Genomic DNA, 26,311 nt, shown 5'->3' on the forward strand with positions numbered 1-26,311 from the left:
CTCAGTCCAATGCTATGTTTACAAAGGCTTCCACTTATCAGGTTTTTATTTCTCCAAATGATTATTTGAACACACTTTTCTCACCCTGGAAAGTAGAATTTGTTTCCAGCAAGAAAAGTCCACAATCGGACTGGGAGTGGGGAGGATTTCTCTGAGCTTTCAGCTAGAATAAAGGATCCTGCTCTTCAAACCTGCCAGCTTCCCAGGCACACCCCAGCCAGAGGTGGTAAGAGTTAAATACTGCAATTCTGAGACAGTGGCACATTGCGCTGCTGATAATTGTCTCCCTATGCATGGTGGGAGACTTGACTTTAATGAGTATGAATAACGTAAGAAGTGGTTTGGGAAGGTACGAAGTCCTGCTTTGCATCATTCCCGATCGACTAACAGCAAAACCTGTAAAGCTAAATTAGTGACAGACATCGGATGAACATGACTGCTGTGGACAGACATTACTCTGGCACCACTACTTAAAAGGGAGCACTGGTTTTCCAGGTTGGGTTCCACAGATCTCGCACTGCTAGGACAGAGCATATGAAAGATGTAGCATTTCATTCAAGCGATGGCACTCTGTGAGCTTTAAGAGCCCATAACACAGCAACGCACTGTACCTTCACAACTCTTTTTGTCAGGACCAAGTTCATAGCCAGGATCACAGGCGCACTGGTAACTGCCCAGAGTATTTACACAGCGCTGCTCACAGCCACCATTGTCAGGTTTGGCACATTCATCTTCCTCTGCCAAGACAGGGAAGAATGCAAAAATGTGTTAAATAATTACCTTCCTCAGCTGTAATTGCTGGATCGATATTAACCCAGAAAGCTGTATGCATGCTATTATAAGGTACACTACATAATACACTGTGGTTGCTGACTAGAGGATTTTCAAATGCTAAAGAGACCTGCAATGGAGAAAATAAAAATTTGTCCTTTGTGGGGTTTGGGTGGGTTTTTTTACAACAATACCTACTGACAGCTGCAGACCTAATTTATAAGCACTTTGTGGGCAGCATACAATAATTCAGGCAGCCAGAATCTAAAGGTTGTATAAAGTATTGAAAGAAAGATTGAAAATCCACAGCAGGGTCACTTGAAGGGCACTTTATCTCCCACGGAATCAATTTGTGCATTATCCCGAATTCATACTCAAAAACAGATTAACAGAATCCCCAAATCCCAGGTTTTCATTCTACTGATATTAAAGGGAACAAGATGCATCAGGGATGGGGGAGGGAAAGGAATAATGTGTTATCTCTACCAGCTCTGAAGTATACCCACGAGATTCATTGTTAAAATATTCGTCAGACATTGAAATTTTGTTTCCTTACAGGAGGACAAGTAATTTCTTAGGAATAAACGAGCTCCCACTCTCATGTCTACAGCCTTCAAGGTTGTGATTGTCTACAGTGAAAACTAACAGTTAGAGTAAGAAAAGCCCCAGCTTCTGGCTTTTCAAAAGAGCAAAAAGGTTCTCCTGGTGGCCTGACCTGTATTTCAGGTGTCACCATGGCCACACCACTGCTAGTGGCTTTCACTGTGCCTTGGGCAGCACAGGGTAGGAATTACACACTCCCCACGCACCAAATGCTGCAGGCGTAGCTGCAGTTGTATCACACACACACACACACACACGCACGCACCCTAAAACTGGAGGAAGACTGTGAGGCCGTTGGTCACTATAATTTCTCAGCTGGTTTGGGTTTTTTTCCTTGCTCAGAGAAAGTAATAAAATTGATAAAGCAGCCTAATGCAACAAACAGGTTAGAAAAACCACAACATTTAGACAAAAGAAAAACACCTTAACAGAAAAGATCCATTTGTGATTATAATATTTAACTTAATATTTGTTAACACAATGTCAAAAAAGCCATTTTTTTAACAAGATTAGATATGTTTCAAAGGTGTTTCAGAACTAAGCTGATTATTTGAACCTGAAGAGAGTAGGAAGTTGCACTTAATATGTTCCTTCATTCTTTGGACATACTTTACAAGGAGATACAAATACCTCTACTGTTTTGTTTTGATAAAGTTGTATGCCAAGGTAAAAAATATGCTGGAGACAGTACAGAAGTGATATTAGTAAAAATAGGTTGAGAAATATTTTTAATATTCTGTCATAATTTTTCTAGTACAAAAAAAGTGATAAGCAGTTCACAGCTCCCAAAATATGCTTTAACATTTACCTTTAAAAAAGTTAGCTGCAAACCCTGCTTTGTTAACAGTTCCATCAGAGACAAACTTCATCCACAGGGTATTAGAGGTAGATCTAATGTCTTCTGGCTTGTCATAGCCACAAAAGTGACCAATTAAAGGACTGTTCTCATTTGTTCCATCTCGAATTTCCAAGTAGTCATATGCACAGTTATCATGTCTTTCAATCTGTAAAAAATTATTTTTAAAGTGACCTATTTGAACTTCACCATAAATATCAAATATCAATCAGATAATAAACAGAAGATAAATTTTTCAAAGTTAAGTTTAGGGTTCTCTGTTTAGGGTTCAAACATCAGGAAGATGGACAAGCATCACTGGACTGTTTTTAACTAAACTTGTTTTCTACAAGAAAAAATTGTTAAGATGTTACACGGGACACAACAGTCTAACTGGAAAAAAGTAACTAAAAAGACACGCTCACCTCTAAGCTTCCTAATGTTCTGTCAAATTCCTCCTCTGAGCCCAAGTAGAGTCCTGTTTTCTCATGTACACTTAAGTATACAAGATTAATGGTTCAACAACTAAACAGGTCAGAAATATTAGTTGGTTTTGAAATATTAAAAAGCTCAATTTTGATTAATATGAATAAGATTTTTTAGACACTATCAACCTGTGCTATTTCAGGTGGTGATCAATTTATTATCTTCTTCCTTTATCCTCAACACAGTGCAAAATTTTATCTTCATCACTACCCACTGATGTTGCAGGGTAACTGTAAAAAATTACAGTGCATTAAGAGTTTGGGGCATCTGTGGAATTAGATCCAAACACACTTCTAAAATTATCAGCTCTTAAGTACCCAATAGAACAGATGACCAAAAAAAATCATCATTATTTTTCTGCAGCTGACGTGCCTGGCTTCTGTTGCACAATTCCTAATTTCAGCTGTCTTCTTTTGACTTTCTGGATCAATGAGTGAATAGTTGCCATACTGACGGAGAAACTTACTGAAACTAGAACAACTGAAAATGTCCCTCTCATTTAAACGTCCTGCTGGATGACATCCAAACATAGACTAATATGTGAGAGGACATGTGTGCATTTCTACTTGGGTAGCAAGCCTTGTGCTCTTTACATAATAGTATTTGGAGAATCAGAGTGGGAACTGCACGAAAGAAGAAAGCAGTAGCAGCCCAAATATGATCCTATCCTGAGCCTAGATAATTTATGATGCCTGTCTTTATTGAGAGAGTATCTTTCCTAACAGAATGAAAAGCCCTCTTATCTGGGTCATTTTACTGCAGGACTACTTCACATTACTCAAGCAATATAGCATCTTAGTTACAAAAGAATTAACTAAATCCAAGCATTCAAAAATAATTCCACTAAGAAAGCTATTGTTCAACTAAGTGGTTGAATCATGAGGTAGGTTTGGGGGGGCGGGGGGGATGGGACCACAGTCAGGGTGAAGGGGTTGGAGAAGCCTCAAATTTAATTCAGCACATCCAAATTCTGTTAAAATGACAAGTCAAAGCCAAACCAAACCTAGAAAAATCCACATCTTATCTCCAGACAGAGTTTTTCTTGCCCATAAGCTGCACAGTTAATACAAGTGGCTGCTGGCACTCTGCTCTAATTGTGCATTATGACCAACACTAAGCTCAGTAACCACCACAGACTAAGGAGCTTTCATTTAGCACATTAGGATTTCTGCTTCTTTTAAGTAAGAGGGAAAATTGGGGGAAGGGACTGTTTGATTTTATTTCATTTTAATGGCATCAAAATATGGCACACACAAAATTTGTCTGTCTTCTTTCCAACTTTCCAATTCTTCAAGCATTTACATACGTAATTTTCTCCCACTCACTTCTCTGGCACAATCCATATTGCCATTTACTGTAATTTCTTAGCTGCTTGCTGAGGAATTGCTTTGGGCCAAAGTTTGGGAAATGAGTGAGAAAAGCCATGAAGATCTGGGATGCAACCACCTATTGTTGACTTCAAGGGCAAGTGTATGTTTGCAACTAATGTGGTCAGACATATGTCTACCTGAGCGCTGATATATTTTTGACATTGTATTAATGAGTCCAAATTTTCATTAATCTAAATAATAAAGTTTAAACACATGAAATCATATTCCAATCTGAAACAAAGTCTGCCTTGTCATCTCAGTAAAAATCATATTGCACTTTGATGTAGAAAAAAGTGACGTGGTCCAAAGCCTACTAATATCAATGAAGAAATTGTGTATTTTCCCCACACATGTCTGTGGTCATTTCACTACTTAAGACTTTTAATTAACATCTGTTTTTTCCACATTTCCATGTTCTATGGGGCAATGTGGAAATTATGATTTTTCACAGGCCACGTGCAGCTCTGAGTTACACGTACCAAATTCCCTTTGAGGTGAATTGTTAGTTTCTTTTCTGAGAATCACTCTATTTTTGGCAGAAGACAACAGCTAAAAATACATTTTGTTTCGCAGTAAGTTGCTAAACTTCCTAAGACTATAAAGACCAAACAACTTATAAAGTGCTATTGATTTTCAATAAAACAATTCGAAAGGTGGTCATTCTACCATATTGATTTATTTTTAGTGTACTACTACTGCGAGTGATGCCATTATTATTATCAATATTATTATATTAAGTGATTAAATTGTTACACCTATATATAAACTAACAGATAAATATTGTGTTTTTGAGAAATGGTAACCGGTGTTAAGGTGCTTGGTAACCAATGAAAAAGAACTAGCATAAAATGTGCTTTGCTTATCTGTACCTCAGGTTTTAAGATGTCGTGGTACTACCATCTGGGAACACTGCCATACAAAGATCTATTACACTTGCAATAGTTCTTATTCTTCCTACTACAAGTGTAGAAAATCTCCTCAAGTTAATGAAAGGACTTCCAGTGAGTCTAGTTGTAACTGGGCTGATTCTGCAAACCTTATTTACTGGAGCATTAAAATTTCACAAGATTGATATTACATGTGGATGAGGAGAAATATGCAAAATGTTAGCAAATGTAAAAAAGCATAAATAAATAGGTTTTACAGAAAAATGTATTGCTTATAGGAGAATGAAAGATACTATCAGCTCCTGAAGGCCTTGGAGCAAACACAGGGTTTGAGTGGCGTTAGAGAACTACGTTGAGAAAATGCCAGAAAAATTCCTAAGACAGGTACATAAGGACAGGAAAACACTAAGAAATCTCCTGGTGAAATGGAAAGCCAGAGACATTCTCAACATCCATTCTCAAAAGAAAATTCCTTGTATGTTGTTTCAGTTTTGAAAATAACAATTACTTTAGACTAAAATATGTTTGGTTAAAAATTCCAGACTACCTTTGTTTTGTAGCACTCCCCCAACAGAAAAAATATATATATTAAAAAAAAAAAAAAAAAAAGGAAGAGAAGAGGATTTGAAGAGCAAATCTGGGAGGCATGATATTTCAGGAGAAAACTTCCAGTTACTTCTTGTCATTGTTAATTTATTTGTTGATGGAGTCAAATTCCAGTACAGGTAAACATATCTGACTCAGGTCACAGACTTCAGTCATAAAAGGTGGGATATATGCCTAGTGGAATCAGAAGATCAGATAAATTTTATTCCCTGACTTACATAAAAATAATTTAAATGAACACTATCTGCAAAAAGATTAAGAGGGCCACTCAAATGAGGAAGATTGATATGGCTCAGCTCTACAAACTCTCTGGATTGTCTTAGCTGGTGAGACCGTGTGCCAACAGAAGTTCTTTAAAAAAAAAATAAATACAAGGACTGCTAATTTTCAAAGAACAATATAATAAAGGTGGTTATAACAATGAAACAAAAAGATGGAGTTACCAGTCCCAACTTTCCTGCTGCCATCTAGATACTGGAAAGTGTGGCTGCCCATCATCAGGCAGCCAAATAAGAAAGGGTAATCCCACACTCAGTGGAAAATGCACTGCCCACAGCAGGCAAAACAAGATGACTCATTGATACAGTTTGAAATTCTCAGCTTCCCTAGTGCTTTCATTTCAAAGCAAAGGTTATTTATACAGTTATTTTTTCTAGCATTACATATGGATAATGAGAATTCCTCTTACTTAACTGTACCTTTCAAACGACAGAGAAGTAATTTTCTCACAAACACGCTGCAATAACTCTTTGGCCTGACATTTACTTTTTTTGATCTCAGCTGGCACAAAGAACTATGATTCTTAAACAACTTCTTGTTTTACTGGGCAGTGCACCAAGGATTCAGTCCAGAGAGGGACTTCGTACCAAAAAACAGAACACCTACGTTCAGGCGCTTGGACCTGAAATGGAAATCAGACCCAATGGTGAATGTCTAGGCAAGGCACTTGAGAGCGGTTTCCAAAGCAACTCTCACTCTCAGTGGGGAGCCCTGTGGACGAGCCAGTAAGAAACGCTGCGAAGACAGATATAACAGAAGTTTTGTGCCTTTCTGGGGCACCTCATTTGGTGCTCAAGGGCATCTTGCCACTCTGGAATCACAGCTCAGACTCTCCCTGGAAAAGTATGTACCTTTCAAGTCCCTACTGTTGGATTTATTTTTTTTTTTCTTTCAAAACACATCTCGCAGAGGCACTAATTTGAGACTAGCACTCAACTATGCTTCTGCTCAATTTCCTCTTTCTTCTTATGAGGTGTCAGTCCACGTGTTTCACCTCTAGAGAGTGCCATAACACTAAATAGTCTGGGGGAAAAAAAATGGACATTTCTTCTTACAGCCTTAACCACTAGCCTACTAAATTGTGCTCTCATTTGCTGCTCCTTTGCTTCTAATCGTTTTCTATATGGTGGGGCATGAACATGTCATCTTCAGCCTTGCAAATAGTCCATAATTTGGTGATTAGAAAAAGGTCCTGGAAGATAAGAAGAGATGGAAGTTTGATTCTCCCAGAGGTGATATTGAACTGGGGTCAATTCAAGCAATAATGTACTGTGCGTCTAAACCAACGCTGAGCATCTGCATGGAGATCAAACACTCTGGCAACTCTCTTATGCAGAGGCATAGTGCCATTTCTCTAGGGATCACACTAAAAAATACCAAGCACCAATGGCAGACTAGAAAAGCTTCATATCTAGTCAGTAAATTATATAAAGTTACTGAAAACATTGTTCATTTTCAACAGTGCTTAAAAAGAGAGACTGACACACTCAGTTAAGTAGTCTTGAGCCAGGCCATGCAGAGTCTGAATAGTATTGGAAAACTCTTTGGGCAGGGAGAGCTGATCTCGTCTGCACTAGACCCAACATTAATTCAGGATATGAAAAAGGGAAAATGGAGTAGAATCTGTGAAATTATTAAAAGTCTGTTGTTTATATTCATAATTGCTGATAAAGTCCCAAGCCCTTGTTATCTCATACTCAGACCTTTCACCAGTCATAGCAAAAATGTGCCATACCTATGAAGTCTGTCAGTAAGACTAAAATTACAGGTTAAAAGTTATATCTGTATTTACTATAGCTGTGTTTATATTTATGTGCACCATAAAGCCAAAAAGTTTAGATTTTAAAAAAGCGTTCGCATCATTACTGTTGAAGCATATTCAAATAAAATAAATGAACTCAAACTATGTTACTAAATTTATCTACAAGCTTCAAGCCAGTGTATCAGTATGCATAAAAAGACATATGAAATATTATTTTTCTTTGCTACACAGTAGTTTACTGCTGTTTAGCAAATTTATACACAAAGTGATGTACACTAAAGACATGCAAGTATGACTCACCATGGGTTTTTTCTTCCCTCTCTAAATATAGGTTTCCTTCTCTAAATAAAGGTTTGTAAACTGAATTTAAGTAGGCTTTTTTTTTTCCCCTTTCTTCTCAAAACGGAAGCCAAAACCCACAGTGGTTTCTTTCCAGATAGACATTCCTTTTTAACAATAAGATTTAGCAAAGGTAAAAAATCCCAATTATTTAACAGAATATTAAAGCAGCCTTGCTGAACTGGATTATGTATTTGCTAAACCTGTGACTATTGCCAGTACGTTAAATGTTCTACTTCAAATAGCATAAAAAGACATGAAAAACCTTTAATCTTCTTGGAAATATTTGCAGAAAGAAAGGTTTCATGGAGAGTAGAATTGGATTCTGGAGCTTACTTTTCATAGAGAATTCTTAAATTCATGCACAGGTTTAATGAGGATTCCCTTAAATGTCACTGTCACTTATCCACTAGATGCTTTTCTGAGATCAGTTAAAAGGCTTTACCTCAAATGCTTGAAAGGTTAATCCTACATTGTAGCTTTCTGACACTGTTATTTTCCACACACATTCCTTCATTGGTCTGTAGTCATCAGGATAATTGGGAGACTGGATCTGGCCTTCATTTTTGTGGATTTCACCGCCACAGATAGCTGATAAAAGCATAAAATTCTTATTGTCAGTAATGACGTTTTCTATTCCCCATGCCCAAACTGACATTTTATGCTTCCCTTTTTAAAACTAATGATAAGATTATTCTGAAGAAAACTTAAAAAGTCTACCAAGGACAAATTATTGAAAACACAATCCATTTAAACCACTACACATATTTCAGTTAGAGAATATAATTCAGCATTTCTAGCAGCTCTAAACAAGTCTACAATGTTCAGGAAGACTTTGGAATCATAGATAATCTGAATTTAGACATTTTACAGAATATATTTAAAGGGTCAAAATAATCTAATTTTACATTTTTTTACCTTTGAAATATATTTAATAAACATTCTTCATTAATATTTACTAACCTTTAGAAAGAGACAAATGAGAGAGAAAAATCTCATATTTTATAATGACCTATGCATTTTAATCTACCGTTTATCACTTCAAGCTTACACTGAATTTGAAGAAACAGCTAATATAAATAAAAAAATATTTTCATGAAAAGTAAATGCACTTTTCAAAGGTCCATACTGGTAATCATGTAAAGATCTGTGAATATCAACTATATCATACAGTTTACTACCATAGATTCAATATTTAAGAAAAGAGGCTCTATTTTAAACAGGTGAATGTTGACTTGCTAATATACTCAGTGTGTGGGAGTGTCTCTATTAAGTAATCCCAGAGCATATGGAAAACTTTAGTCAGATTTTTCTGAAAAAAAAACAGAAAGTACTCAAAAAAAAAAAAAAAAAAAATCTTTCCACACACTAAGCACAAGAACATGCACATTTGGTTAATTAAACAACTGGTAAAAAATGCTTATGAATATTATCAGTGGTATCCCTGGAAAAGAGGTCATCTGAAATCTGATCACGGGAAGAGTTTCAAAATGTCCTGTCTAGTCAGTTAACACCTACTGTCTCTTTTAGTAGTACAATACCGATTTCATATCAGGTTATTTCTGACTTTTTTTTTTTTAATAGCAGAAGGTATCCGGTTAATATTTTTCCTCTATAATCAAGACATTTTTAATGCTATAAGAGGCTTACCTTCATAAATTGCTGCAAAACCTTTCCCAACCCAGTTGCTGCTGCTGCGGAACTCAATCCACATCCTGCTGTCAGAGGATGCGAGGACTTCTGGCAGTTTGTCACCACAAAACCTGCCTAAAAACATGCAACCAGTAACTGCATTTTCTGCCGCCTCTGAAGCCAAACGCTGCAAACATTTATACAAGTGTTTAACATTATAAACAGGAGTAGCATAACCAACTCAGTGGAACTATTCACACGCTTATGGTTAAGCACATGTGTTTCTGCAGATCAGGACCTAATACACAAAGATTTTATTATAAAGCTTTCAGTACTTCTTTTCATGGCAGTCAGGCTCACAAGTCTAAGTATAAAACCTTAGGGGAATCCATTAAAAAAATTATTGTTATAGATTGCTTCTATACATACAAACCCAGGCATTTTGGAAGGGGAAAGTGAGTACTAATCTTAAGAGAGGAACATAATCTAGGCCACAGTAATAATACTGCTCATTGCATCTAAGGACCAGAGAGATTTAAAAACTAACATCCAAATGACCCTGGACTATATTATCCTCTTGAATTCAGCCTACATAGGTGAAATTTCTGTTTGTCGAGGTGATAGAGAAGGGAACAGGAGAAAAGGATAATTACTGGGTGGTCTTAATTGTTTCCTCTTTCTGTTCTTTGTAAGGCCAAGAAAATAGGCACTCCTGTTAAAAATCTGTCCTCTGTATTTGCTTCCTTTCCTTTCTGTTTTGCTGGTTTTAAATTAAGGATGTTAGGACACTAACAAATAGTTTTAGTCTTCATTCTAAAAACAACAAAACTGACCCAAGAAGTTGGAGGTGTTCATGTTTCCTATGCTCTGAAATCCCCAGTTTCAATCAGAGAAGATCATCATGGCGTGTGAAATCTCCCCACCAACCCTCTGTCTGATTCAAGAAAAGGATGGCTGCAGCTTTCTGAGCATTAGTTGCAACTCTAAGACTTAGTTCATTATTGCTTTGCATGTCTTTTCTCTGCAAGGGCAGGGAAGGACGTGCAAAGAAGAAATAGAAGTAATCTTCTATTCATAATTTTAAAAGTACAGGAACAGAGCTCATAAGCACAACTCTACAGTGGGTGCTCTCAACCACAGTGCATGTGCTCATCATGTGCTCTGTGGATTTCCCATCACATGCTCTACAGATTTGTCTGTATACTATTTCCCCATTTCTGTGAACAAAACTATGGCAACTTCCTATTTCATAAGCAAAGCAAAAAGTTGCACATTTTGTAGTTTTCATCTTTCCACACATGCGGCTGAATAACAGCTAGCTGCAATGAAAGGAAGGCTTGAGGCTTGAAGTCAAACAAACAACTTATTTGAGGCCATTTAGAGTTTTTTCCCACCCCCAAGTTTAGATACATTCTGGGCACCTAAAAACCAAGAGGTTTGTTGTGGGTTCAACATCAAGCAAGTCCACTGAACTCAATGAGTATGGTAACTATGGACAGTGCAGCATTCAACAGTTGCATACCAAGCAGAGGTGATTTTCTCCAGTAGCCATCTCTTACTTCAATGTAGTCGTACCAACAGAGACTGCTCTTGTAAAGGTCCATGGTGGTGAAGTTTAAAACAATCTGCAATCAGAGGAGAACACCTGATTAAATCACATGTGTTTAATACTAGAAAATGATCACAACAATATTCTGCAGAACTGAAGCCAGAGTTGTCACCTGTAACAGGATTCCAGCTACTTAGACATTTAATTAACCTCTCCTCAATTATTTCTTAGAGTAAGTAAAAGTTGTTTGGGAACGTTAAAGTTTTTTTTATTTAATCTTACATATTTGAGCAGATTCAAGACAGACTACTCACATTTAATTGCTTACAGGGAGCTTTTTACTGAGAAATAAAAATTTGAGAATGCTAATAAGGTAAAATAATGTGCTAATATAATTTTGTTATTTGAGAATTCTCCTGCCAATTCCTCTTCCATTACATTCTGACTATAATCAGCATTGATAGCTGTAAAAAAAAATAAAAAATTGTTGTTTTATTTTGGTTTGTGTCTCCTACGACTGTTTTGACAAAACAATTTACTTTCAGACAAGTTAAATATTGACAATGGTAGACAGTAATGCTGAAAGCAATATCACTAAAACAAGTGGTACACAGTCCCTTAATGACTCTTAATGAAACTATAATAAAGCTTTTTATACAGAAATTTGAGTTCCATGCATTTCTGGAACTTTCGAACTTGGACTCCCAATTTTACTGAGCATACCTATACATAGGCATATTTTCAATACTTAATATCAGGACTACCCTAGACCATTACATTATCCCACTTTGGTTTAAAAATATTAATCCTAAACTGCCATAAACTTACACTTTCAACACAGGAATAGGATTCATCCTCGATTACAGGATGACACAATAGCTACAGTTTGGACCCTGACTGACTGGGACAGTCCTAGCATCCTGTCCTGCAATTTCAGGGATAAGTCCAAACAACAAGATTTAAAATAATTCATATTTTATATTATAAAATCATATTTATATTATAAATAATTTCCAATTCATAGCCTTTCATTGGATTTAAGTGTATTTGGAAAAAGAATTCATCTTCTTCCAAATCAGTTCCTCAGTGTAGATTAATAAATATTTCAACCTAACTGAAAATGTTCTTTATTCACATATGAGCAAAGAAGAGGTTTTATTTTTAGCTTTGACTCTAGGAATTCACAATCAAAACCTGCTATTATAAAGCAAACAGGAATTGCTGCACGGTAGCGAATACCTCACACTGCAAAAATATATCTCCATGGCAGCCTATGAAGCAGCTGTGTCGGTTGAAAGGAGAGGAATTTACCCTTAGTCCAGCTGCAAGGAGGAAATAGAACACCATAACTGGAAGAATGGGCCCAGATAGTCAGACGGGATGGGTTTACTTCCACCTCCTCTGAAGGCACCGTGTGTCTCTCCAACCACAACATAGTACAATATTAAACCAGGAAGGTGGAACTTTTTCAGACTGCTTGATTTTAAGAAGATAAAACTATTAGCTATTGGGGGAAGCTAATTTAAAGATAACATAAAGCTCAGCGGTTTGGGTGTGTAGGTGGTAGAGTGTCACAGTAAGACTCTTCTCCAAACAATGCAAAATGGAGACAAACTTTCAGAGCAAAACACTATGTGTCTTAATATTAGGCTAGCAGGGGCTTCGCTTTCACTTACTTTCCACAAAAAATAACTAAGTACCTTGATACGAGCAACTACATTCTCAAAAATCTCTTTTGCTTTCAGTGGAAAATGGGAAACTTTCTGACTTAATCTTAAAAGCTGTTTCTTCCCCTATACGCTAGTGCTGACACTACTGATCGTTTGGGTTCTAGACCAAGCTCACAGGTGATTCTATTCAGCTTTCGCCTTTACTACCATGATGCCATGGGAAACAGAAAACATCTATAAGGCTACACATAAAACCCAACAGCCAGAAGTCCTGTACAGTGAGGCACATTATGCCAGCAGCCACAGCCTTGTGGGATGAAGGTATGGGACATGAAGCATGCCAGGGACCGTCAGGACAGCACTGAATAAATTAATACCTGTTCTGATGGTTGAGTACGGCCAAGCATTTATATCCACAAGCTGCTAATGCATCCACAAAACCTGCAAAAGCATTGCTTAAACAGCAGTCTGCTCTAGCACTGTGTTCTCCATGGGAGCATCCTGCAAGCACCTTTGGTATGTTTTTAGTGTAGCAGACGCAACAAATATAGCCTACCCTCTCTCTTTTGGCCCCTTCCTTCTGTCATTTTAGGGCCACAAAGGGAGGCAATAATTTAATCGCAGATCTATGTGCAAAGAATATCTGCTTCGATGTTAGTTTGATACTTTGGAAATGTATTTAGGTAATATTAACTCATGTCCAGGCTGCCATTGGCACTTTGAATCATAAAGACCTATAACAATGAATAATCATCAAATTATATTGTTGTCATGCTTTAACCCCAGCCAGCAACTAAGCACCACGCAGCCGCTCACTCACTCCCCCCCATCCAGTGGGATGGGGGAGAAAATCGGGAAAAGAAGTAAAACTCCTGGGTTGAGATAAGAACGGTTTAATAGAACAGAAAAGAAGAAACTAATAATGATAATGATAACACTAATAAAATGACAACAGTAGTAATAAAAGGATTGGAATGTACAAATGATGCGCAGGGCAATTGCTCACCACCCGCCGACCGACACCCAGCCTGTCCCTGCGCCGCAATTCCCCGCCCCCCCTTCCCAGTTCCTAAACTAGATGGGACGTCAGATGGTATGGAATACATTGTTGGCCAGTTTGGGTCAGGTGCCCTGGCTGGGCATGAGAAGCTGAAAAATCCTTGACTATAGTCTAAACACTACTGAGCAACAACTGAAAACATCAGTGTTATCAACATTCTTCACATACTGAACTCAAAACATAGCACTGTACCAGCTACTAGGAAGACAGTTAACTCTATCCCAGCTGAAACCAGGACAATTGTAGGCTTCCTTCCCGAGCTCAGAGATGAAAACGGACTAATCTGAAATCAGACACAACTGCTGTGCAATCCCTTCTTTTTGTTGCAACAGAAATTACAGTAGAAATGAATATATTTAAGGAAAACACGTTCCTTATACTGAAAGGTTTGCAGTAATAGATATTCTAATACCTTAAACTATTTTTCAATGTAGATACCCTTTCCCTGAACTTTAAAAAAAACAAAAGCAAATTAAGTCCTAATGAAAAAAACAGCTTCAATTAATATCTTGTATTATGTAGATAGGGAAAGTGTTCATAAGCATGGAATTTAAAAAGATAATGAAATGCTCACTGATTTAATCATTCAGCAAATTAGAACAATACAGTTTTTATATAGAAAATAAATCAAATCAGTGCTTTTACAGCTAAGGCAGGTAGGGAATTGGGGGCAGGGGGAAGGAGGAGTGTTGCTTGTGTCTTTTGGGAGGTTTTTGTTTGGTTTTGTTGGGGGGGGGGGGAGGGTTGTTGGTTTTTTTTTTTAAAGCAGGTAAGCAAATCATCCAGACAGTCCACTGTTGAACTCCAAGGATTTGAACTTCCAACTCTGAGACATCCAAGATTTGATTCTAGATCCCCTATATCTCTGCAAGTTCTGTAATCTAGACTTTAAAACTCCTTTCTTATTTTGGATGTGGCTAGTCAGGTTAAATAGAACAAATTTCAACAGCAGAGGGACAACTAGAATCATTCAAGTAAGCACAGCACCCACTTTGGATGCACTCTCAGCAGAGCAAGCACTTCAATCTAGGTTTCTACCTAACAACCTCTATCTTCAATCCAACTATTAAGATACATCTCTCTTCAGATAGCTCTCATTTCTCCCTTGCCAGTTTTTCACCACGGCCTTGGTGGAGAATCATTTTTTATTTTTTATTTTTTTTTAATTTTGCAAAACAGGAAGAATGTTTTCTTTCCAGTGTTACTGAGAAAATTGACATAAAACCTTCAATGCCATACTACTCAGTTTCCAGACTATGGAACTGTTTACCTAAAAATGGCATGCATCAAAGCATTAGTTGATCCTCTCAGCTGGCATTCACTAGGTTACTGTGGTTTTGTCCACCCGCATGCTCTCATGCTTCTTTTAGTCTAACTGCAGCACCTCCTGTTTCGACTTCCCTGTCTTATTTCCTGGATGCAGACTTCCTGTGCCATTCCTTCCCAGAAAGGGAACCTCACAACTCACCTCTTTGCTTTTGCCTACCGCTACACCTCTCAAACTTCTTCTACCTTATGTGCACCCTTTCCCACATGTCTAACCCACAGGGCATTTGGACTTTACTATTCAGGCACTCCTTCAGGAACATGTACTGAAGAATTAAATGCACAAATATTATCAGAATTCCAAAACCACCTACTTACCATGTTATTCTCCATGAGAAATATGCAGATCTGGCTAAAAGTACAATCATCCATACGCTTCCCCGTGCTTCGTTTTTTTATTACATTTCCAAGTGCAGTTTGAATCTATCTCTCAGGATGGCAGGGACGTTCTGTATATTCTCTCATTCACACAGCAATTCTGTCTGTCCTTTGCAGGCTGTTTCTTGAACTTGTCCTTCAAATAAAGAGGCCTCACCAACTACAAATTTTTGTTCTTCTCCGCTCATCCACTTTGCACTTAAGATTCCTTCTAAACTCTTACCTTCTTTTTTTTTTATCTTAGATTATCAGACCATAGGTAGGTATTTTTGTTTGTATCTAGCCATAATACCTGAAAACCCTACTGCCCTCAGCAGCTCCTTGTTCTTTTCCACCCATGCCCACCTCATCCCAGCTGTGCAGGCAGAGGGGTTCACAAGGGGGAGCCTTTTTCTCTGCCCAGATGAGATGCAGACAGCTCGATTAAGGTCAGGCTACCTTCCACAGCTGCTTAAGCTAAACCCAGCTGTCTCTGTTGGAAGCAAGTTATGAAAGCCACAACCTATACCTCCTCCATTGGCTCAGCTATGTAGAGCCTGGAGGCCTCTCACCAGTCTAGCCACAAGTTTTCCATTTTCCATGACACAGCTGAAACATCAGATTTCTATTTTCTGTTTGGAAATTTGCCTTTTTCCAAACCTTAGTTGCCAGGATAGAGTTGGGAAAAGGATGGTTTTACTTCGGTGTTGTCATGTCATTGTCTCAAAGTGCTGCTATCTAAATGGAAACCATTAAAATTTAATGAACCTCCTCAATGGCCCCTGCCTTTGAAACTATATGAAATAACCTTCACAGCCTTTTCTCACTCTGACATGCCAAGGTATTTGATGATACAGCAATTCCTTAACTTTGACCAGAATTCATTAGCTGTACATAGGCAGAACTCCCAATCTGTCACAGCTTGATTTCTGGTTGGGAACCAAACAAGTATAAGTATATTTAAGATTCTGATTTGCAATTCTGCAAAGTATTAAATAGAACTACAGACAAGGCAGAGCTTGTTCAAGGGGACAGGATGGCTGAAAGTCTTCATAGGAAAAACAATCAATGGGTATTTGTCAGCACAGTTAAGGAATTATTGATTACACAGCAGATTCAATTGTGCTACTGCAGCTTCAGGGAGAATATGTCATACCTCCTGCTGCCTGGGATAAGAAAGCACAAAATATATAGCAATACCAGGTAGTAGTAACTAAGTTTTCACAGATGGCATTTTTTCCCATATCAACCAAGGATTTATCTGTCCTATTTTATCATTCATGTAAAACATTAAAGAAAATTGAAAAGTAAGGTAACCTATTCAAAAAGGTGGATTAAAAAAAACCCACTGGCATAGTTGCAACTCCCTATGCCAACAAAATTTCTACACACCAGAAGGCAGGATTCGCTCCGGCAGAGGGCATACAGTATTACTAACAGCACCCTCCCCCAGAGATTTTTCTGTCCATAGATACACTGTGTACAACTGTTTACCATATAGTCTTAAATCTGGAGAGAAAGTAAGAGGTGAATGAACTGCCTTGTTTTAGTAATAGGCACACACACATTTTAGGTTGGGCTGGCAATTTATGATGCCTATCAATAAAAGGAATGCTGCAGCTAGCACGTACCACTGCAGTCCCGTCCTCCATTGAATCTCCTGCCATCAAAGATCAGAAGTGTCTGTACCTGCAGAAAGCAGCACGGATAGAAGTCCTCTAAACTATGCTCAAACAGCACAATGTTAAATCTCAATAAATAAGAGACAAGAGCTAGACAATCTGGACTGGTGCTTTTTCAGTTTATTTTTAGGTGACCAAAGTGCTCACTGATGTTTCAGAACATGATGTGATGTACTTATACACACTCTAACCTCCGCACAATATTCCTGAGATCTATCAGGGTCAAAGCAGCAAACAAAGGAATAAAAATTTAAATATATTTTTATTTTCCCTTCATAATGTGAATATGTTATCATGATTTACTGAGAAAATTTGGGATCAAGCATAATATGTGTCCAAGGTACAGTGATACTTGCATTAGTTAAGATTTAGACCTCATTTCTGCTATCTGCTATTCATGTCAAGTACTTGCTGCAAATAGGGTCATTTATCTCAAGACAGACAATATCCTATGAGAACAGCACTGGCAATACAGACTTTTTGAGACTAGCACAAATATCATTTTCTTTGTTCTTGATGAACCATATGGAGACTATGAGAGCTGGAGGTCAGAACAGTGTCCTACAGACAGGACTTGTCACATCAAATTTCAATTAGAAAATTCTGTTTAGTCTTTTTCCCCATTTGGAGTGGGAGGTAAGATGGGAAGGGAGCCAGTCTTCTTACATTGCTGACTTCAGGACAGGGGCTTTCCCCCATTTCGCTTTTGTACAGTATAATACAGTTCCAGGGGTGGTTACAATCTCAAGACATAATGGTATTACAAATACCTTACAGTTACACTAACTGATAGGCTTGCACGAAGTTGGAGTATGCTATGAATACTTAAGCATGACTATTTTCTAACTCATATATTGTTTTCAAAAGCCAATAATAATTGTAGATGAACACTACAAACTTTTAATTTTTTAACTGAGGAACAGAAAAGAAACCTAAGCAATTTTTGTTGTTATCATAGCAGTGTCTAAGAAGCAACACAGACAGTGGGGACATAAAATTTTCTATCTAGATTAATTTGCATCTTTTGCGCAAACCTTCTCTTATTAATCTGTTTTCATTTGTTTTTCCGTGCCAACCTGCAGAGCCACCCACGCCCTCCTAGCACAGAGTGTGTTTATTTTCCCTCCTGTCTCTGGCTCTTGCCCAGAGGAGGGCGAACGCTTTCCAAATGACACTGCTTTCATCCCCCACAGTGGCAAATGCTCTTACAGCTCCTCAGGATCTATTAGTACATCAAGAACATATATTCTTGGTGTCTACCAGGACCTGACCTGAAAGAAACATGGAATAAAGTAATCCACTCAGGGGAAAACTACGTCCAATATGGAGTGGGAGAACACACACAAAACGAACAGAAATATCTGGGGGCAAATGCTGGGTTTTCTCTTTGGACTGTCCAGTACTGAGGCTGGTAGCTGGGTTCTATATTTCAGTCTTTAGGCTGTATTTGACTGCTTAATATCAGCCACTGCTTCTTGTAAAGAAACTTACTTTTTATTTTTTTTTCCCCTACTTATTTTGTCTCAGGTGAAACTTCCCATCCTTCCCTCTACCCTTATTTATTTTGACGCAGGCTTATATTTGAGCCAGTAATTTAAAACAAGATTCAGCTAGCATATTTTGAAAGTGTACACAAGAAGAACAGGTTTTGCTTTCACTAGGATGGCACACTTCTCTCCCTGAACTGCTCTCACCAAGCCAATTTTTTTTTCCCCTAAAAATGATGCCCAGAAAGGAAAACTATACACGCTAGAACCGATACCAGGGAACACCTACAATGACACTTGCTTTACCCCACGTTATTACTGTTTCACTTTAGAAACATCTCATTCATCATGCTAAGAGCGTCCTCAGGCAGAGCCCAGCTATCCGCCCCACACAGCTCAGTCAGCTCACCTGAGCCTGTGCTGGAGAAGACACCATTCAGGAGCCTGGACTACCTCTTCCAGCTTTACACCGAACCACTAACTGAATTGGAAGCCAGTTTCAAAAGGAGTTCATGAAGCAAACATGTAGCAGACTGAAATCATGCCTTCATTTCACATGGACAGCCACCAAATAGATGATGTGGTTCTAATGCTACAGACCAAAGTCAATAGCACATAGTTCATGGTCCTATTTGTTATGGCATACCATTGTTTTCAATTATTATGCAAGCTTTAAACTTAAATGAAAAGCTAAAGAAATGCAGCATTTTATTTTGCAAATAGTATCTGTGTTTAGCTAAGGGAATGTTAAAATACCTTCTCCCCTGGGGTCACAGAGATTCTCCATATGCAGTGTGTGTAGGAAGGATAACCATTTGGAAATCCTGGAGAAGAAAAGTTGCCTGTAGATTCCTGCAGTGTTTCTCCACAGGCTGAAAGAAACAAAATAAAGTAAAAATATAAAATTGAATGCGCCTAACAGAGAAAAATGCATCTTTCCAATATCTATTCAGAATACATTTAACTCACTGCAGATGAAGAATGGAAAACAGACTAGTTATTTAATGATTTATTCAAAACAATGATTTTCAGCCAGTCTGACATTCATTCAATTTTACACAGGATGTTTTTATTCTGTGAACTCTTTCACTTGTGTACTGTCTGCTGACATAATCAAAATTACAGCAGTCTTAAAAATGTCATTGCTGTCAATCAACTGCAAAGTTATACATATAACTTTACTTTGGTGAAAAAGGAAGTTAGCCACACCCTTAGACAAATCCTTTAAGATCTAAACCAAAAGTAAAACAAAAGCTGGCACAGCATGATTGGCACCACACTGGAATTTCGTCAGTGGTTTCATTTAATTTAGTACTTTGCCCACATGAGAGACTGATCTGACCCAAACTCACTCATTTATATCGGTGTAGAAAACTAAATCCTATATTCAACAAAATCTCTTGCAACGGTGACTTGTAGAGATATGAGTAATAAAGCAAAGCAAATGTAAAGTCCTAAAATATCAAAGGCTTTTATATTCTTTATTATTGATGCTTTTAGCACCCATATCTCAGCTGTCAGTCATGCTACCGTCTGCTGGCAGACTGGTTAATAATTCCTCTTCACACTAAAATATAGCATTGGAAGCTCTTGCCATTCCCCACCACTAAAACTGATTCCGGTACACCTCAGTCAGTCATCTTTTTTGACATTAATAAAGTTGTTTCACCCACCAATTTTGCAGGTGTGATACGAGAGATGTGAATTTGAGAATATTATCCCATGACTGACAATGTAATCAGATCTGCAGTGCTTTCAAATTACAGTGCTACCACTGCCAGCAGGTGAACTACTGTATCACCAAAATCTCAATGAATTATAAATGATCTGGAAAATCTTTAAATAAAAGGGGACAATGGAAGAGATTGTATATGACAAAGACAGACAACACAGCTGTAAAGGCTGTCTTGTTAAAATGCATCAAAAATGTAATCTGACAACTACACTGTAATATCAGGCATAAGCTACTTTCAAGGCATTAAATATGCTCTTTGGCACTGAAATGGTTATTGTGATGAGGAGAGAAAAGAAAGATTGGTGCAGCACCCAAAATTTTAACTTCTAAAATCACCATCACCATGTCCTTTAGGAATGAAACGGAAAAAAAAATAAATTTTTTTCCTCCTCTCATTTAAAAAAATGTGGGTTTATCTTTAAAAAATTGCAGGCAGCCACAGCAAATGACACATACAAAAAAGGTATTCAGCACTAAATAATTATTTCTGTCTAAAGCTCTAATTAACCATGATTTTTTTCTAACACAGCAATGAATGCAAACTGAAATAAATCGCAGACTACTGTATGGGGTACCCCCAGCACTAGTGAACTGTATTGTAGCTTACAATGCATACGTAAAGCACTTAAGAGAAGGCCAAGAGAAAAACGTAGTGGTCTCATACAGGAGGAGAGGAAAGCAGAGCCCAAAGCAGAGATACCCTGCGCAGCAGATGCACGCACGACGCAGATCTGCGAGGATCCAAGTATTTTGCTCACCGCTTCTAGAGCCCTCTCTTGTTCTTCCCCCCATGCATGGCTTCATTGAGACTACACCGCATCAGTGTACTCTCACAAGGCGTACAACCATATTTCAAGCTTTAGTACATCTTCTCTTTGCTCTAGCTATAACTATTTCACCAACACTACAGTTACTAAGCAAGCCTTGAGCAGATGACATGATGAGACATGGGGAATGCTGTTTGTCCATTCTTTTCTGCTCACATTGCATTTTTTTCAGTTAACTGTAACTTCAACTCACAAATATTATGAAGTCATGCAATGCACACATTCACACAATATCAAGTATGTAAGCAAACCAAATGCTATCAAATGTGTGGGACATACAAGATATCAGTTCAAATGCAGCCCTGCAAGAGAAGAGGAGGAAGACCCTGGAGTAGCTACCCCTTACTCTATTAAAGTCCCTAAATCACCCCATTATAAAAGTAAACACATAATGAATTAAGCATAATAGCTTTACATTTTTTAAAACATTTAAGAATTTTTCTCTCTTATACAGAGTGCAGGATTATTTTCTCCAAATTAATAACACTCCATGCTCCATATACAGAAGTTGTACATAGCCTTAAAACTATGGATTTTAAGTTGCAAAAGGTGCCATGGAACATAATCTTTTTCTAGGAATTATAGAATAAAGCCAGTTAATACAACAATTTAACTTCTATCCATATCAAATGCCTGGGAGCTCTCTATCAATCCAAAATTTTCATAAATATCTCTGAATTTAAGGGAAGCATAAGAAAAATTGTAATTGGATAACTACTACTAAGAATTAACACAATTAGAATTTATCAAATATGTTTGGGCTTTATGTTTTTCACCATATTTACCATTTAATTTAAAATTCCTGGTTACTCAAGGGAACTATAACAAGAACAGCTTACACTAATCAATAGTTGAATTAATTATCTATGGGATCTGAATTCCAGGCTGGCTTCCAGAGCCGCTGTAGACAGGGTGATATTTGGGCATTTCTTGTTTAAAAGCACATTCCTCTGCAATGGGTCAATGGTAATTGAAACAGTTAAAATTCTATCAGTAGAGAATGTAAAGGTTTTCTCTGTAATTGGACTGTGGCAACTTTGGTATTCATGACTAGGCTTATAAAATGGTATGTTATAAACATTTTACCGTGTAATGGTCCATTAGTAATGGACTCCACTTTGGGAAAGAAACGTAAAAGGAAAATGAGTAGTAAGGACCACTTATTTAAATTTCCTAAGAACTAATCTTAGTATATTTCATGTCAGAAGAAATTAATTACAACTTCAGTCTTACGCACCTTTGCTTTATAAAGCATTTGTACTTTTTTCTTCCATTGTTAACCAATAACAATGCCAATGTTTTCTCTAATGCTTTTTTTCCCCCTTCTCAAATGTCATGCCTTATATCAATTTTACTAGGCTAGACCGCTTGCAGAAATGTCACTTTAGCTCTCCCCACACACACACTCCAACCAAAAAAACAATCTCCTGTCTGTTTTATAGCTTGAGAAGGTTAGAGTTCTGATAAGCCTTTCTGTGGTAAGGAAAGGGAAACTATTTTTGCTTCTCCTTGTAAAGATTAGCAATGCGTAAAGGCAGCAGGTAGATTATATGCTTATACAAAGCAATTTCTACCAGTGAACTCTGCGGCAGTATTTAATTACACAGCCTGTGTATAACATCTCTTTGGGTTGGCCTACGTACACGGTCAAGTTCCATTAAGGATTATAATGAAATCTGCAAATGACAAAGCCCAGATCCTCCACGACACTTAGGAAACCAACTCTCATTCCTTTTCCATAGCACTAGCAAATACATACTTTCATATATGGCTAATTTAAGCTTACCCTTTTCCAAAGAGAATTAAGATCTTTAATACTTTTTACTTAGACCCAAGTCTGTAAAACTATCCATACATGGCATATAAAGCTGCCACAGAGCCCTACAAATACTTGGTGCTGATAATGTACTTGTTAAACAAAAAACTTAAATTAGTTTACTACAACTCAGTGTCTTACTGTTGACTTGATTCCCCTTTATAGGGAAACAGCCTTAATCTAAAAACCTTAATCCTCCTTATGTAGTGAATAAAGGCTGACTTTTGAAGGTGAACACTCTTTTCTAATCTAATAGAGATGGGAGCAAGTTAAGCCTGGGGAACACTGAGAATAGCCCCCAAAAAGAGCCAGGCTAGGTATCCTTCATCTGCTCTCTTCCACATATACTGTCACAGAACCTGGCAATTTGTAAATTTGCTGAACTTCTTCCATGTACCTTCTCTTCCTCTGAACAGCCTTCTCCTGCCAGTCTGAGCCTCCCTTCCCATCAGTTATTCAGTCCCACTCTACCCAGTTATTTCTTTTCCTCTCTTTCTGCCTAAGAGTATCCTTCTCCATCATTTCTCTTCCTTATTCTTTTGCTCCTATAATACTACATAGGAATTTTAAATCAACTACAATTTCTATGTAAAACTATAAAGGTAGACCTGTGTTGAAATTTTAGTAGCTACACCAGAAGAAAACATATTCTGTACTCCATTAGACAGTCTGAAAACTATTGTAATACATCCAGCCTTGAAGTTCAAGATCTGTTTTCAAATGCCAAGACACTCAAAGTTCAAAATAAGATTGGCAGAGGAAGGACCCTAAACTTAGTTCCTTGCTTTCTCCTTATTATTCTATCGTGTAACAATGTAACTCAGTATTAAAATGTAACAGATCCCTAACACCAATTATGTTTTCCTTCAACAAAAATCCTAAGAAAGTTAAAAACAAACCAAAACTGCTGTTGCTATGTTGTTGAGCCCTGGCACTTACTCAGCTGATGAAAGACAGGTTATCAAATCTCATGCCTTGGCTTCACCAAGCTCAAAACTGTTCCTTGGTCACTAAGCCCTTTCCTGAATAATGACCCTGAATACCCTGACTAGCTAAACAACCCAGAAGGCTCAGCTGCTTCACAGCTGTGCGGATCAGTTTTATTCTCCAGCAGCCCTGAGCTCTACCTCATGTTCATGGGCCCCAGAAAACGCAGCCGGCTTCTTGGACCAGAAACTGCTTGCAGGAATAACTAGAACTCCAAACGAAACATGCACAATACCACAAAATCCTTTATCAAAGAAGTGTGCATCTCTGGAAAATACTGATTTATTTAAGTTACTATCTTCTGTATTTTCATTGTATTACATTTAAGGCAACACAAATGAACACATGAAACAATGCAGATGTTATTAACGTTTGAAATATTCACTGCTGTTTTATCACAAGCAGACATCATGAATAACATCTTTTGTCTGAAATAGGAAATACAGAATGCCTCCAAAAATAACAGACTGTCAGGGATTTTATTGCTATATACTACAATGATGACATGATTCTTTTCATAAAACTGAAAGCTTAATGTCTGAATTTTCAGTCTCACTATGTGCTGGAAAATTTATTAGATCACAAGTGCCATGCAACTTTCAGAGAGCTGCTTTCTTTATTGGCTGTTTAAGTTCATGTTGTGTTATTCAGTTATTCAGCTTCTATTAAAATTATTAACCGAAAACCCCAGCATGTTAAATAGTATGCTATTTAAAATTTGTAGCAAAACTTTCTGCCTTTTTCTCTCTCTTAAAACTCACTTTCTTTTATGGACTGGATCACCTAAGTAAGGTTAGAAAACCGTCTTTTATCCCAAAGTTTGCCAAAGGAAAGTGCCAGAAAATGAACATGATCCTGCAACCACCGTTCATTTTTATTATCCTTCTGACCTGTGTCCACCAGTGCTGCAAAAAATAGCTTACTTTTAAAGTGTGCACTACTGCTGAACAGCCATGGTTTTATAATACTGTGAAACCAACTTTCAACAAGACTTTCAAGACATTGAAAGAAATGGTAACTCATCATTACACATTTTCATGAATTATATGAAAAGGACATTTTCTCTGAACAACTATTTGAACATTAGCTCAAAAAGCACACTACGTCTTTTTCAGCTGACTGAAAGTGCATGTTAGAGTATTATATACACAGCCTCGGCTGTAATTTTTTTCTTTTTTTGTCTTAAGTAAATGTGATCATAAGATACTAGCTGTTTTCACAGTAGTTTTAATTCTTTAGACTATTTTTGTCTCCAAAATTTGTCTTTATCACAATATATATGTATCCTCTGTGTTTATGAAATTGTTGCTCTCTGTGTACTCTTATTAGAAATAATGCTGCCAAGAAGAATGCCATTATTTAAGTACTTTCTGTATCAAAAGGAAAGAGCAAAAATTATTCCAAAAGGAACAGTTGTTAAAGAAAATGTGCTAAAGTGGTTTTTCCTCTGGTAGGCCCAGAAGCACTGTGCATGTTCTCAGTATATAGAAGATTATGATTCAGTGTACTTACAGCACAAAGGAAAAGCATATTTCAGCTGTACAGTGTGCATCAAATGCACATCAGATGCCCCAGATCTTCAGTAGATCCCACTGCTGCTGATATAAATTTGAAGCAGCTCCATCACTTCAGTCCTGATCCCTCGTCTTAGTCCTTCTGTATTGATCAGGTGGTAAAAAGTAGCCATATATCTGACTTAAAACAGTTACTGAGACTTCATTTATTCCCGTGAGGAGCAGGAGGGCTGTAAAACCTATGTGGCACAGAGCTGGTACGTCTAGCCTCCCACAAGGACCTTGCTGGCAAATTCTGGCTGAGAGATGGCACTTCTGAAGTGCTTCGGTTGACACCAAAGGTTAAAACTGGTATCAGCCATAACTAGAGCAAGGAAAGCAAAACCTTCTGCTTTGAGATTTCCACCACTCTGCCGGCACTTAATGAAGAACCAGCACTAGAGAACAATGAGAACGACAGGGTTGACTCCGGGTTACCCCAGACTTGCCACTGATGTCTCTGAGACAGGCAACTCTACCCCAACACTATTTTGAGATAAAACATTCATATGTATTGAAAGTACAGGATGCTAGAATTCGGCAGAAGATATTCAAATACTAAAAGTATCTGTTAAAACTGTAGAAATTTTGGACTAAGATCTAACCAGAGCATCCATAAAAGAGTTTACAAGTTAGTTGTCCCGGCTTGTTATTTATCAAATTTTCAAAAAATGAAATATGTTCAGAGCTGA

At 37.6% G+C, this 26,311-nt stretch overlaps 1 protein-coding gene across 1 annotated transcript in view; it reads right to left on the minus strand.

Annotated features, from left to right (window-relative positions):
• The window catches only part of TLL1 (tolloid-like 1), a 139,612-nt gene that overhangs the window by 26,861 nt on the left and 86,440 nt on the right, over positions 1-26,311 (minus strand). Inside the window, exons 9-14 of the mRNA XM_010586065.1 lie at positions 19,458-19,573; positions 11,093-11,195; positions 9,589-9,705; positions 8,384-8,529; positions 2,183-2,378; positions 612-737 (exon numbers count right to left, since the gene is read on the minus strand). Coding sequence (XP_010584367.1) covers positions 612-737; positions 2,183-2,378; positions 8,384-8,529; positions 9,589-9,705; positions 11,093-11,195; positions 19,458-19,573 — 804 coding nt within the window. The remainder of the gene's footprint in view (positions 1-611; positions 738-2,182; positions 2,379-8,383; positions 8,530-9,588; positions 9,706-11,092; positions 11,196-19,457; positions 19,574-26,311) is intronic.

The sequence above is a fragment of the Haliaeetus leucocephalus genome, unplaced genomic scaffold (assembly GCF_000737465.1).
Source record: "Haliaeetus leucocephalus isolate CR32 unplaced genomic scaffold, Haliaeetus_leucocephalus-4.0 Scaffold140, whole genome shotgun sequence".
In the NCBI taxonomy this organism is placed as follows: domain Eukaryota; kingdom Metazoa; phylum Chordata; class Aves; order Accipitriformes; family Accipitridae; genus Haliaeetus; species Haliaeetus leucocephalus.